At 37.5% G+C, this 15568-nt stretch overlaps 1 protein-coding gene across 2 annotated transcripts; it reads left to right on the top strand.

Moving 5' to 3' along the window:
* The first annotated feature begins 323 nt into the window (after positions 1-323).
* On the top strand, positions 324-7881 carry THNSL1 (threonine synthase like 1). 2 transcript variants are annotated; one of them, XM_014946610.1, is made up of 2 exons: positions 324-665; positions 1265-7881. In XM_014946610.1, the coding sequence occupies exon 2, from the start codon at positions 1317-1319 to the stop codon at positions 3543-3545; it is 2229 nt and encodes a 742-aa protein (XP_014802096.1). In that variant the 5' UTR covers positions 324-665; positions 1265-1316; the 3' UTR covers positions 3546-7881. The 2 variants fall into 2 exon arrangements, with proteins under 2 accessions (XP_014802096.1, XP_014802103.1); XM_014946617.1 differs by having other exon boundaries at positions 1262-7881.
* The last annotated feature ends 7687 nt before the right edge of the window (positions 7882-15568 follow it).

The raw sequence follows: 15568 nt of genomic DNA, 5'->3' as shown, positions 1-15568 counted from the left end.
CAAACAACCTGCAGCTTAGTCAATCATCTCTTTGTACTGCACACCTATAGCAACTAAAAGTAATAATTTTTAAAAAATGATGATTTTATATATCTTGCAAATACATATTAAAAATTATATTCTTTTAGAATCCACAAGCACTAAGATATTTACATCAAAAATGTCATTAATTTTCCAAATGGAAGTTCAGTGTTGCTTTTCTTTAATAATTTTTAGTCATGAGCAGTGAATAAATAATAATAACAAACTGATATTTGTTTCCCTACCTAAAGAAAAATGACTCTGTAGGGATTTTCTGTGTAAATTTGTGCTGATTTCTGCCCCTTCCTTTCCCCTTTAAGGAGATTTTCAGAGTTTTTCCCCCTTTGCCCTAACTGCACAAAGCCTGTGTGGCAATTCATGCTGGTACTGGTGTTGCTTTCTTTAAGCAAACGAAATGCCATGTTGAGAGTCTCTTGCTGAATATTTGTTGGCAATCCAATTTTCCTAGAGTTGTTTTCTCTTAGGGTCTTTATGATGTGTTTCTCTCTCTCTCTCTCTCTTTATGCAAACTATAGTCAATGCAATTTTGTTATAGGAGTTCTTCTCAAATCACTTGCTTGGTTTGCCATCCCTTCAGGAGAGAATTGGATGCAACTCTTCCAGCCTTGCTGTTGCTCAAATCTGTGAGTTTTTTGTGTATTTAAGTCAGTCTTGCTGTTTCTTTTTTTTTTTTCTTTTTAGAAAGACAATATAAGAAATCAAAGGCATCTTGGGATGTTGGGAAAATGCATATTTTGTTAACATTTTGATTACAAGAAGGTAATTTAGTTAAATTTCCTTATTTGTAATGTGTACTTAAAAATAAGTCTCCTAGAGGAAAACCTAACTGGTTTTGAACTCCTATAAACTGTATTATTTGCAAATAGTATTGTAACGTTAGGTTTGGATGCCTCTTTTTACCTTGAGGACATGGACTGTGGAAGTTGGATTTGTCAGGGGCAGAGAGCTGGAGCTATGCAGGATTGGGGAATGAGTCTTTTTCTGAAAAATACTTGCCTGGCAGTAGTGGATTTATGTTTGAATTCTTGTTGTTCTGAATTCCATATCTTTTAGGTAGTTTTCCTAGGTGTTTGCTGAAGAACTAACTAGTGGTTTTTTTTTGGCTGGCAGTAGTGGATTTATGTTTGAATTCTTCACCATATCTTTTAGGTGGTTTTCCTAGGTGTTTGCTGAAGGACTAACTAGTGTTTGGTTTTTTTTTTTTTCTTTCTTTTTGAAGCAGTTAAGTGGATTGTCAAGTTGGCTTGGAAAAAAAAATAAAAGCAACCCAGCAAATGAAGATGTTTCACGTTGTTCTGTACCGGCCTTTAGGACTAACAGCCCAAAACTGTCTTTCTAGCATGTGTTTAAAACCGATGGTTTCAAGACCTGTTGCATTTGCACAGCTATGGAAGTCATGGTTCTCAAGCCATTCTCTTGTTGGAAACAAAAATATTATCCTGATGGGACCTCCGGGTGCTGGGAAAACAACGGTTGGGAGAATAGTAGGTCAGAAACTAGATTGCCCTGTCATAGACATAGATGACGATGTCCTTGAAAAAACCTGGAACATGACTGTGTCGGAAAAACTGCAGGATGTTGGTAATGAGCAGTTTTTAGAGGAGGAAGGAAAAGCCCTGTTGGAGTTTACAGCATCTGGAAGTGTCATTTCCCTTACTGGGTCCAATCCAATGCATGCTGCTGGCATGCAGCATATGAAGAAAAATGGAATAGTTGTGTATCTGGATGTGCCCACGGCAGTCATTATGAGCAGGCTGAAGTCAATGAAGGTGGATCGCATCGTGGGCCAGTCTCCTGGTATTTCTCTCAAGGACATACTTCAGTTCAGGAAGCAGTTCTACAAAAGGTGGTATGACATCCGTGTGCTTTATGGAGGCGATGTTGCACCAGAGGCTGTAGCTGAAAAGGTACTTGATGCAGTGAAGAGATACCAAAACTCAGAACTGGAAACTTTCATTTCAACTAGGTCTAGTAGGTCTGGAAGGAGTATAGAGAAAGACTCTCATAAATATTTCAGCGATGTTGTTATTGAGGGTTTAGCACCCGACGGAGGACTTTTTGTTCCTGAGAGAGGACTTCCGAAGTTCACTGCTGGAGAATGGCAAAGCCTAATAGACACAACTTACATTGAAAGAGCCCAGGTGATACTAGAAAGATGCATTCATCCTGCTGATATTCCTGCTTCTAAGCTGGCAGAAATTATTGGAACTGCTTATGGAGAAAACTTCACTTGTTCTAAAATTGCCCCTGTTAGGCATCTGGCAGGCAATCAGTTTCTCCTTGAGTTATTTCATGGACCAACAGCATCATTTAAAGATTTTGCTTTACAGTTAGTGCCACATATATTTGCATACTGCATTCCCAGAAGCTGCAATTATTTGGTTCTGGTAGCTACTTCTGGTGACACAGGGAGTGCTGTCCTAGATGGCTTTAGTCGTCTCCATGACACTGACAAACAGAGAATTGCTGTGATGAATTTTTTTCCTGAGGATGGAGTAAGCCCGATTCAAAAATCACAGATGATTGGCTGTCAGAAAGAAAATGCCTGGTCAGTGGGTGTCAAATCTGATTTTGATTTTTGCCAGACAGCTATAAAGCAAATCTTTACTAATTCTGATTACACTGGCTTTCTTACAGTAGAATATGGAACAGCTTTAGCTGCGGCAAACTCCATAAACTGGTCACGATTGCTTCCTCAGATAGTCTATCATGCCTCTGCATACCTTGATCTTGTTCATCAAGGTATTATTCCTTTTGGAAGCCCTGTAGATGTTTGCATTCCGACAGGAAACTTTGGCAACATATTAGCTGCTTTGTATGCTAAAAGGATGGGAATTCCTATTAGAAAGTGTATTTGTGCTTCCAATGAAAACAACGTTTTGACTGACTTCATAAGAACGGGTGCTTATGATTTGAGGGGAAGAAAATTAATTCCCACTTTTTCACCAGCAGTAGATATTTTGAAGTCCTCCAATCTTGAGCGGTACTTGCACCTGATTGCTAATGAGGATGGACAACTGGTGACACAGTTGTATAACCAGCTGGAAAATCAGGGCCACTTCCAGCTGCGGAAAGATCTACTTGAAAAGCTTCAGCAGGACTTGGTGGCTGGATGGTGCTCTGAGGAGGACTGTCTCGCTGCCATTCACTCTGTGTACAGCACTACAGGATATATTTTGGATACACACACAGCTGTTGCTAAAGTAGTTGCAGATCGATTACAAGATAGAACTTGCCCAATTATTATTTCATCTACAGCTCATTATTCTAAGTTTGCACCTGCTATCTTGAGGGCCTTGAGGATTGCAGAAATAAAACAGAATCCATTAAGTCAGCTTCACTTGCTGAGTTCTTACAGCCCTCTGCCTCCAGTCCACTGGGGCCTATTAGAGACTCTGAAGAAGAAAGGGAATGATGATCACCAGGTCTGTGCTGCTGATATGAGTATGCTGATGTCCCGTATAGAAACCTTAATTCAAAGTCATTTTATGAAAGTTTTCTGAGCAACTGATCAGAGGTCCACTGTGTCAGTTGTGATGCCTTCTTAACAGGCTGCATATCTTAGGAAAGTCATGATTCATCCAGCCTGTCTCCAGTTCACAGCATAACATCTGCAGTTTTATACTCAATTAGCAAGTTTTCAACAGCAAACAAGTAACGCCTGTGAGATTTCTAGTAGTGGTGAAAGGTTGTGAATTGAGAGTATAAAAGACTGGAATACTTTTTTGCAGGTCATGCATAGTAGAGATGGCAGTAGTGCCATCTTTCCTTGGCAGTGCTGTGTCCTTCATAAGCCTGAAGCATTCTTTGTGGAAGGAGGAAGATAATGAATTCTGACCTTTCTGAAACCATTAGCACTCGTTTTGTTGCAAGAATGATGTGATCATTTGGTCAGTGGGTGATTAGTTAAACTTTAACTCTCTGCACTTAGGTCACAGAAACATAATGAGATACTGTAATGGTGTTAGGATGTTACTAATGAGGGTTAATTTCACTACAAAGATTCAAGTATACTTGTATTGTTTAGCCTTGAACCATTCAATTTGGTGGTATGTTATCTTCTTGTATGATGTTTTTTATGTATTGTGAGGCCAGCATTTTTGTAAAAAAAATCTGGTTATTTTTCAGACTTTTTTTTCTCCTAGATATTTCTCTGTATAAAATAGAATCCTTAATTCGATATTTTTAATAATTTTTGAAATGTAACTCTTCCTCCAGTGTGTTGTAGTCTCTTTCCTAGATCTTTTCTATTCAAACTTTAACTTTAGAATCCTTTTTTAGTGCTATAGGAGAATATGGTAGTAGTAGCAGCAGTCTCCTCAAACACAATCCAGACCACCATTTATTTACATTAACTTCTTGCATTCAAAGTTTTTAGAATATAAGGTTTATCTTAGAGGTCATATAGCTTTCTCGTTCTAGTTACTTCTGTTTTCCTGGTTTTCTGAAATTCATTTCCTTGACATTCTATTCTGTTCCTACTTTGCATGAATTAGTATAAGAAAGAAGCTTCCCAAAGTGCTTGGCATCTCATCAAGGAAAGTGAAAAATGAATTCTAGTGTCTGGAAAGTGTGATAGCATCAGAGGTATTCATTATTTAACCTAAAATAGATCTGTTTTAGCAATCTGGATTTGCTAATGACAGGCTCTTTATTGGTTTTTTGCATCAGAAGAAAATAGAGCAGGTTGCCCTAGGAGATCATGTGGTTATGGACAAACTTATTCTGCTAATTGTAGGTTATATTTGGCAAGGGAGTAAAATATAACCATTTCACACTAAGAGAAATAGCATGTAGTTACCTGTAAAGAGCTAAGAGTCTCTCTAAGAGATATGAGGACCTATAGCTATGGGACGTTGTAGTTCCCAACAAGATTCAAATAGGGAAGGTGTTGGCAAGAGAGGCTGTAATTGTTAACACTTTTTCCCTTCGAAAGGCAGCATCTCCCAGAAGGACTCATTCAGAGCTCTGAACTGTTGCCGTATCCCCCAGCTTCCTCTGGGTACCTGCTTGTACATTTTGCCACAGTAAAGGTGAAGAAGACACCATGTAGCAAACTATTTTAAAAAATTGTCTTTTCTTTCACTGTAAGGTAAAGGGCCCAAGCATGAGGTGCATTTGCCATAGTGAATACATTATACAATAGAATTAAACATAGCTGATTACAAAGGTGCAACACAATAGCTCTCTAGATTCTGCCATTCTTTGATGCCTTTTTAGGACCTTTCTAGTTCTTTTCTCTGCTCAATCCTCATTCACTATTTCTGCAGTAACTTTGGAAAATAACTTTTTATTTTTATTTTCACAACGTCATAGAACAGCCCAGGTTGGAAGGGACATCACAACATCATCTGGTCCAGCTTTTCATGTGAAAGGGAGCGTAGATGAGATTATCTAGCACCCTGCCCCGTCACGCTTTAAAAACCTCCAGTGATGGGGACTCTACCACATCCCTGGAAAGGTTATTCCAGTCACTTGAGTGTTTTCACTGTGAAAAATTTCTTTATTATGTCCAGATGAAACTTGTTGTCCAATTTGTACCCATTTACCCTTGTCATCTCCCTGTGCTCCTTGTAAAGAGAGAGCCTCCATCCTCTTTCTAGCTACCCCCTAAGTACTAGAGAACTGTGATGAGGTACCTTCTGAGTCTCCTCTAGGGTGAAAAGGCCTAACTCATTCAGTCTCTCCTCATAAGGCAGAGAAATTTTTGTCATTTTCCACACACAACATGAGAAAGACTATAAATATGTAATTTAAAAAAATAATCCAAGTTCTTTAAGAAAAAGTGGCATAAGCATATTGCTGAAAGAGAAGCATTACTTGTGTAGGTGGTAAGTGCACATCCACCTTGTATTTCTGTATGTTTCAGTCTGATTCTTGCAGTAGTTCCAGGTGGAAAAAAATATAATGCTTTCTCTGGATATGCTCAGTAAAAACCCGGAATTCTAAATCTTAAAAAAACAAACAAACAAGCAAAACCCCAACTGATCAACCAACTCCATAGAAACCAAACTGCCTGGATTGAATTACTGGAATGGGAATCAGTTTCATGAGGACTCTGTGGAAATCCTGCAGTACCTGGTTCTGTGGGGCTTAATGCCATTTGACATTAGGGCAATTTGTCACACGCTGTTACTTTATAGAAATGTCTACAAAGAGGAGCTCGTTTTCACAGAAAGTACCTAAACCAAAAGATGAGATTCTAAACAAGATTAGGCTAGAAGCCAGCGTCCTATCTTGAGTTAGCCAATTATTAGATAAACAGTCAGAACTAAACTAACAGAGAATTTATTTTGACATGACTCAATCTATATTTCAAAGTTCATGGCAGTAATTCAAGCTTGGTTTGAAGGAGGAACTATTAGTAAAATTTCTAGTTGTTATTTTCAGTTGGTATGAATTGAGTAAGTAAAAAATTTACCAGACCTATGGGCTTTCAGTGTGGACTTAAGGTGTATAAAGGTAGTGGTTAAAGAGCATGTATGGTGTTAGTACATTTCTCGGAATGTCTAAAGCTTGTATACAATACAGTATTTACTTGTTTTTAAAAATAATTCGTTTTTGGACTTTCTCATAATAACTTCAGTGAACTCTTTTTGTGCACCACATCTGCTTATGGATTCTAGTAATGGGCACTATAAAATGCCTGCAGTAGTGGTGTGATCCTGGATGTACACAGTGTTTGTGACCAAGTGCAGATGCTGTGTTGTGGTAGCTGTAACGTGTGATCTTCTGGCTTGCCTTGTCCTGCTGGGCCTGGAGGAGTAGAGGACAAAAAATTTCCAGTGTAATTGCTGTAGCTGGCTACGGGAGGGAAAGAGTCCTCCTGCCTTCCCAGCCCAGCTCTTCTAAATGTCAGACAGCAAAATACTGTGGTTCAGCAAACATTGTGCTACTGTTATTGCACTTTTTTTCCTCCGCTATCAGTATTATGAAAGATTCAAAGGGCATTAATGATCAAGAGTGGACACAAGTGCTGCTTTTCTTTTGCAGACGTGCACTCTGAATGTTGTCACGCCGTATTTTCTATCAACTTCTCAAAGCAAAACCAGTGTGCTAATGATGCACAAAAGCAAATCTACATTGTGATGGTTAGCAGGATTCTTTAAGTCATTTAAGCTTGGTGTATACACAATTTGCTCCTATTTATCTAAAGATAGGATGTTGCAGTCTAAATAAATATAAGCTGGGTTTACAGAGAGTGTGAGTGTGCATATATACACATTTCCACTGGCTTTGTTGACCTGGAGTAATAGCATAGCTTTAGTTAAGCTATTCTTCTGTATGGGTAAATCTTTGCTGAACACTGATACAACACGAAAAATCTTAAGGACAAATGTTACAAATGTAAGGACAAATGTACTGTCTATATTTACACTTCTTATTATAAGAATATTTATATGGAAAATACTTTGTTTTGCTTGCAGATTTACCAGCTGCTCCTTACTTGCCTTTAGTCACAGTCCTGCTTCTCAGGATGACAGAGAGTCATTTGAGGTAAAGGGTGAATAGTGCAGGTAGGGATGACTTCAGAAGATAATTCTGTTTTCTTAGTATCTTAGGATTTAGAAAGAGTTGCTATTTGTGTTTTTGAGGTGATGGAATATTTTAGCAGATAAAGCTCTAAAAGGAAGATTCTTGTTTTTCAAGAGGTCAACTTTGCTCTTCAAGGACATCAAGAACACACATTGTTATTAAGTATACCATGTTTGGCATGCCTGAAATATGCATTAGCAATTTGTATCCACTATATTTTTTCTAAATAAATAATGCTGGATCCATTCTGTAGCACTTTCTTTGCGAATATGTTCTTAAATTCTTATCAAAGTGATATAAAGAAAATGCATTAAAAGAATTGATTTCAAAATTTGATGTTCTTAAATTTTGAAAGGTGTGTTCTGTCTTATGTTTACTTGAAAGTTAGATGTATATTAAATGATATAGTAATTTACTTTGCTGAGTTTGACAGATGTTAGTGGGTTAATTTGCATCATCCTGGAAGGAAAGTATATATTAAAAAATAAACCCACATCAAAAATAGGAAATGTCTAAACACTGTTTATGTTGCACCACAGACTTGTCTGGTACTACACGGAAGGTTCGTATTCTGAGGAATTAATACAGAAAAAGAAATCTCTGACAGTTTAATCTTATTCATGCTAAATTCAGTGGAGGGATGAGCTGGTTGTCTGTTAACAGTTGCAGAGCAACTTTGGTTCACTTGGAATATGATTTCAGGATCACGGGCGTATAAAATTACTTGAATGGTTGAAACAGCAATGAAATGAGTAGTTAATTTCAGGGAATTAATGTGAACAAGCAGTTAATTCTGAACATATATTAGCAGCTTAAAATATTACTGTGTTTTTTCACAGTAGTCATAAATGTGCTCAGCATGCTTATCAGAACTGGAAAGCTGGTGCTTCACCAGTTTTTCAGAATGCGGTAATCTAAAAGACATCAATCTCAGTCTCGCTCTCTGAATTAGGTAAAACTCTTGAAGGTCTCCCAACGTGGAGGAAGATCTCAGCTGTCTGTGCCTTTTACTCGAGAAGACTTCGTTCCCTGGTACCTGTTCAAGATGTAAATCTGAAAGGACAGCTGTGACTGAACAGATTTGTTCTTGTCTGGTACTACACGGAAGGTTCGTATTCTGAGGAATTAATACAGAAAAAGAAATCTCTGATAGTTTAATCTTATTCATGCTAAATTCAGTGGAGGGATGAGCTGGTTGTCTGTTAACAGTTGCAGAGCAACTTTGGTTCACTTGGAATATGATTTCAGGATCACGGGTGTATAAAATTACTTGAAAGGTTGAAACAGCAATGAAATGAGTAGTTAATTTCAGGGAATTAATGTGAACAAGCAGTTAATTCTGAACATATATTAGCAGCTTAAAATATTACTGTGTTTTTTCACAGTAGTCATAAATGTGCTCAGCATGCTTATCAGAACTGGAAAGCTGGTGCTTCACCAGTTTTTCAGAATGCAGTAATCTAAAAGACATCAATCTCAGTCTCGCTCTCTGAATTAGGTAAAACTCTTGAAGGTCTCCCAACTTGGAGGAAGATCTCAGCTGTCTGTGCCTTTTACTCGAGAAGACTTCATTCCCTGGTACCTGTTCAAGATGTAAATCTGAAAGGACAGCTGTGACTGAACAGATTTGTTAGGTGAGTTGGCGCAGGATTTGGCTCTTAACCATGAGTTTGTTGAGCACACAGAAGGAAACATAATAATGACTGCTCAAACCTATGGAAGCCACAAAACTTAAATACTCTGCGTCTCACTGTGGCTAAAGGAGACCTGTGTCTCTAGGACCAGAGTTTTGAGGACATACTTACCAAACGGAACGATTTGCTGTAGGAAATGCTGACTTTGAACGATGTTTGGAGATGTTGTGTGTCCTCAACTGAACATGGATTTTCAGCATCCCTTGTGGCCGAAAGGACCGGTGAGATCCTCAGGTTTAGGAATGGAAATACTTCAAGGAAGTAATATTGCTGTCTATAATTGACGTTGGTGTAAAATGCTCTTTTAGAAGAATGTTATGCCCGCCTCCAACAGTGACAATTTCCAGTAATGCTGGAAACAGAAAGGAGTCCTGAGCAATAAAGGGTTTAAAGACAAGCAATGGCATGGGAGTCCCAAGAAACGGAATCTACTTAGTTTACCAAAAGGAGAGTTAGCTTAGCAGAACCAGCTTTGGAGCAAAAATTTGATAATAAAATAAAGGTCTGTTCCATCCAGCAGAGAAAGAATGATCCAGCAATTTGAAGTAGAAGTTGGGACATGTGACAAGAAGAGATAAAGGTGTGTAACAGATTGGGAAAGGTTTCCCTAGTCTGGAGGTGACAGATGATTTCCTGAAAAGATCTGATTTGATAGAAAGAGGACTAATTCAGGCCAAGTCAGATCCGTGCTATGCAAGAGGTCACACTAACTAATCGTGGCAGTCCTTTTTGGCTGCCCCAGGAGTCACCTGCAGGCTAACCAGAGGACCAGCAGTATTTCACAGAGGTTTGAGCGCTAGAGATTGTGAACTCATTTCAGTTCTGCTATTGTGTTATCAGTACCACAGAACAAGTTGTGCACCAAATAGGCTACTGGATATGTTTAGCCTTGTTCTTTCTGTCTCTAGAGAATTGCAAATGGGCTACTAATGCACGCCCTGACTTGACTCATGGCTATTAGGATATGGCTCATTAGTTTTCAATTTCATTATACAATATGTGTTGTGATGGTTTGGGCAATATATACTTTCATTATGAAAATGAGGTGAACACACATAGTAAGAAAGTGCCTATGCAAATGTAAGCTGTATTGAATTTAGCTAATTATTATTCATTTTTCTAAGCTTTTAAAAGCTATAGATCTTTTAAAGTTTTTTAGATGCTTTTGGAACCCTTCTTTCTGTTCTTGTTTACCTGTCATTTCTCTCTGCTTTCATGAGCAAGCTGTGATCCAACGGCCATTTTTAATTCATTCTTAGCTCACAATAACATCTATATAAGACAAATTGAAAAATCCAATGTTTCCTTTTATAGTCAAACTTGACCTATTATATACCAACCAAAGATGCTCCATAAAGTTTACAGAAGGCAAAGTGCACTCATAGGGTTCTGCTCTAGAAACATATTTTGAGAAAAATGTGTCTATTTTCTATACATTTTAGACTAATTCACTAAATTATATCTAAATAGACTAGGCATTTAGTGGGCTTTTTTACTAAGTATATGTGGCAATCTGGTGTTGTTTAAAATGCTAATAAATGCATCTCATCTCCTAATGAAACTAGTGCTCCCTGCATAATTAATTAGCATTGTATACAGATGAGGATGGGAAAGCTGTATTCACAGCTGTTGTCATCCAGAGTGGTTAATAAAAGAATACTATACAGTTCTGAAAGGTCATACAACAATACCTCATTTCTGCAAAAACCATATTTTGCAAGTAAAAATTTATTTTAAATTACCTTGAGTCTTTGTTATATACAGGTTTTAACCACAAGATGGCATTCCTAACAGAAGGTTGCTAGGCATGATAATTTCTTGCAGTTTTTAAAGGGCTCTAAATGAAAGATTATAATAAGAATTTGTAATATTATATGAGCTTTTTATATTTTAATTTTTATAAAATGTAATTAACAGAAATTTAAGTAAGCAACCTTAATGATAATTAGGTTAATACTCATTGGTATGTGGAGTACCCAGAAATATGCAATGGTTCTAGGCCAGAGAAACACCACATTAATTCATGGCATTATGTGCTGCTAGAGAATTTTAAACTGTAAGTCTTGAATCAATTTTGCTTTAGTATAAGAATCTAAAATAAAATAAAAAAACCTCATTTCTTTAATATTTAAATCAAGAGAACAAATAATAGCATGGTCTTATATGCAAAACCCAAATGTTTGGGGTTTTGAATATGACGTAGCATATGGGGCTTTTAGTGAGTTTTGGGATAAAGAGTAAATAATAGTATTTGCAGGAAAAAACAGTATAAATGATACGCCTCGCTGTGCAGGGGCAATTTTTTCATAGCTTAATGTTAAAATGACCAAGCAACATATTTTCATCCAGGTTGATAACAGCCCACAGGCAGCCGCTTTCTTTCAGGCTTTATATCTTTTTCATGTTCTCATTATCTCTGTATGCTAAAATAAAATTCCTTGTTATTCTTTCTCCTTAAATACAGGCATGAAGGGAGCATAATACAGCCTACTAAACCAATACAGGTGCAGCACATTTTATGTAACATAGACACATACATATTATACGTGCTTTTTTTTCCCAATGGTTAAGGTCCTGATCTTACTTGGCTTATTTTTGCTGACTTTGTAAGATCAGATCTGAGCTAAGTAATCATCTGTATTTCCTTCCTAGCTAGTGCCCCAGTTGCCTTTTGGTTTGGAAAAAGACATTACCTTAAGTTTGTACTTAAACTGGAATCCAATATAAGTTGTAAAATTTGAGGGCCTGAGCATCTCCCACGTGACTCAAATTTTAAAGAAATGTGGTGAAGTGAAAATTACTATTTTAAGGATGTGGAAATGGCAGTACAAAGAAAATTATACATAATACTTAGGAAATGTTGATGAGAAAGTAAATGATTTGTTGCTGTTACCCTTCAAGTTAAGTTACACACTGAATTTTCTTTGTAGCAATTAGACATAGCACTAGGTGACTAGATGGGGACAGAATTCCACTGAAACCTGTCCCATGGAGGAGGTTTAAAAAAAGGAAAAACAAATGTACTGGGGAAAGAAACATCCTCTGTTCTCAAGGGTTGATGGCTGGCATGTAGAGAGGGCTTATCCTGAAGGATAGTCTGTAAATAGAAATATACACAGCTAAACAAGTGAAACAGGTCAGTCAAGGCAACAGCAGGGTTTAGGGTTCCCGAAACTGCCATAATGAGTAGGGTGCCATGGACACCACCAATGGCAATCAATGGTCTCAACCATTGCTGACGCTGCAATGGGACTTCTCACGATGTCAAATCAGATGGATACGTACTCCAGCTCCCAGAAATGGATAAATAAATGGCACCGAATTTGTCCCTGAGGGTCTCTCTGTTACATGACAGCCACTATAATTTCATTTTACCAAGCCCTTGCAGGTAATGCTGTCAGAAAAAATGGCTGTAGCGACTGCTGACAAATAATAGTACTGATACTTCATGATGGATCTGCAAATTGCTTTGCTAGTACAAAGCACGTCAGGGACTAATTTGATGTGGTTTATAGTTTGCAAGAGGTGGATTATAAATGTTTGGAATTGCATCTTATGTAACTGCTGATGGATAAGCATAACTATGAGTAAGTGTGAACTGGGAAAGGAAAATGTGGTACTGGGAACTGTAACCACAAGTATTATCACTTCCCATATGTAGCAAACTTATGCCTAGGGCAAGCAAGCACAATTACCAACAGAAGCTGTGTTTGTTCATGCAAGTTATTTTATTGTTCTAAACGATTTAGCACCCTGGATGACATCTTTCGATGGAAGATTTTTCTGGAATAATTGTACTCCAAAAGACAGGAGTTGTTTACCTTCAATAGATGACCAAGTTTGCCTGTTGAAAAGAAGTTAGACTTATAAAGCACTTCCATGAGGTTTTTAAATAGGTGGGATACAAAGGGTCATTATGCAACATGGAGATTTGCTTCCTCAAGTTAGTAATATAATCTCTTTCAGTCTCTCACTTCCTCAGTCTCAGAAATCTAGAAATACACATTTTAGAAAATGATCAGATACTTAAATACTTAATATACTTCCAAATCGTATGATTTTACTTTATCTGTGATCAAAACAATATGCCACATTCTCTGAATTTATACTGGATGCTGAAGGTAGACTGATGATTGCTGAAACAGAAAACCACTCCTCACTTCCTTTACAAAAAGCAAAAAGATACTTCATTTTCAGACTGTTAAAATTAGCTTTTAAGTCCAGATTCCAGGAAGTGTGCAGCACCTGAATTGCCAAGATCTCTGTTCCTATTGCTCCTGGGTCACTGATGGTAAAGCTCTTACTTTCTTACTCGTTTATATTATTGTAAAAGGAGATAGTTATAAGTACAGGTCCCTTCCTGCTCAAAGGCGTCTGAATATAAAACAATTATGCTCTGTTTTACTTTTACCTGACACTAGAATCACTTTACTAAGGGCAAATCAAACCTAATACACAGCCAACACCTTTTCAAAATGCAGAGTGGCAAAGCAGAGCCGGAAGATTTCAAGTGCAAAGTGAACTTTCCGTTGCTGTATAGAGCTGGTATAAAAGCTAGATGAAAACTACTTCACAAACTACTAAGATCTCTGTAATGCCCAATATCACAAATTGTTAGTCATTTCCGCAAGGCACAGCTGACAGCTGACAGGAGGAAATGAAGAAATATAAACTACATTTCTTTTTTTTTTTTTTTTTTTTTTAATCCATCCAAAATAAAATTCGCCTTCTGCGAGCACTTATCTTGCTGTGCTGGGCCTACAGAGTGAAGGGTGGATCTCCCACCTCCCACGGTGGTGGCTGCTCAGTCAGTTCAGGGACAGCAGAAGCATCATCTTCTTTAGTGACAAGGGTTTGTTCCCTGTATTAATTGCATGATCTGCTTCATAAATCAAATTACATATAAATGGAACAGCTTAAAAGTAATTGTGCAGCTGAGAAGCTGATGAGTTATTGTGCCTTATGGCTACTGTGGCTGTGTGGGTAAGGACCAAAAGACAAAAATTGTTCTCTTTAACCTCCAATGTCCCTTAACTTTCCCCCGATGAGTTTCCTGTCACCTTAATTTAAGATGGTTTTTGATCAATTTATGAAAGCAATTTTATTATACGGTTGTCTCCAACGGAAGTCCCCAGAAACAATTGCCCAGTCCCGTGTATTCTAATTCCCTTCTGTCTGCACTGTTTCCTTTGCCTTTAATTTTTTTTCCTTTTTTGACAGCTGCAATAGATGTTGTTGGTGAGATGTGGTTTGTAGATCTGTTTTTACAGGGTAGACAGAAGAAATAAGCCACATAATAGTAGCATTTGGAGTGTCATTGAGAGCACCTTGGTAATCTTTTTTGTTTGCAAAGCAGATGTCTGTGTAATGGCATCAAATTCTTCACCATCACCCAATATCATAAAGTCCTTTTAGCATAACTATTTTTTAATTTTCTAATCCTTTCCACAGCAGAATTTAAAATCAGCCTTCATAGAGTAAATGTAACCCTTTATTAAAACTCAGAATCGTAAAATTAAAAAAATAATAGTCTTGTAAGAAGCATTTTGTAGTTAATGTAATTTAATTCCTTTCAGGCTGATGCTTGGACTGCAGATCAAGAGTTGTATTTCCCTTCTGGAATCAGGTGCCCTTTGAAATGTTTACACCAAAGTTCTGTGAACTGTGTTGCCATTAACTACTTCTGATGTCTGACAGACAGCAGGATTTTAGAAATTGCCAGAAGTTCTGAAAGGAAGGAAAAGTGTATGTACGCAACAATTTTCAGTGGAGAGGAAAACTAGAAGACATTCTTTTGTTATTGTAACTTGACCTAAGAGGAGGAGAGGCATATATGCATGAGTGTGTTGATATTTGATAAGCTGATATCTTTCTCAGAAAGCTTGAAAGTGGTAATTTTTGCAACAATTCTTTTTGTTCAAATTGATTAGGAGATGTTTGGGTTTTTTTCCTACCTTTCTCCTCCCCAAATTCATAAATGAATGACACAAAAACGAAGCGCCGTTTTTAAAATCACACTTCAACATGTAGAAAGTAAAAAACAGAGAAAAACAGCATGAAAAATCATATCCAGTGAACAGTTAGAAGCTGGACCCAGTTCTCTTGAGTGTCTGTGAGTTAATGCTAAGATTGAAATTCAGATCCCTTAAACAATTCCTTTAAACATGGCCATGGCTAAAACAGGCTACCTCTAGCCTTAATATCTTACTATAAAAGTGGAGCTGTGGTTTTCTTGAGAGTTTTGTGTAAATTCCTGCTACAGTGAGGCTGGATACCAGGGGAGCGGCTTTTTTTTT

Source organism: Calidris pugnax, unplaced genomic scaffold, assembly GCF_001431845.1.
Source record: "Calidris pugnax isolate Ruff unplaced genomic scaffold, ASM143184v1 scaffold19, whole genome shotgun sequence".
Classification (NCBI taxonomy): domain Eukaryota; kingdom Metazoa; phylum Chordata; class Aves; order Charadriiformes; family Scolopacidae; genus Calidris; species Calidris pugnax.
This window is presented reverse-complemented; position numbering and strand designations above follow the sequence as displayed.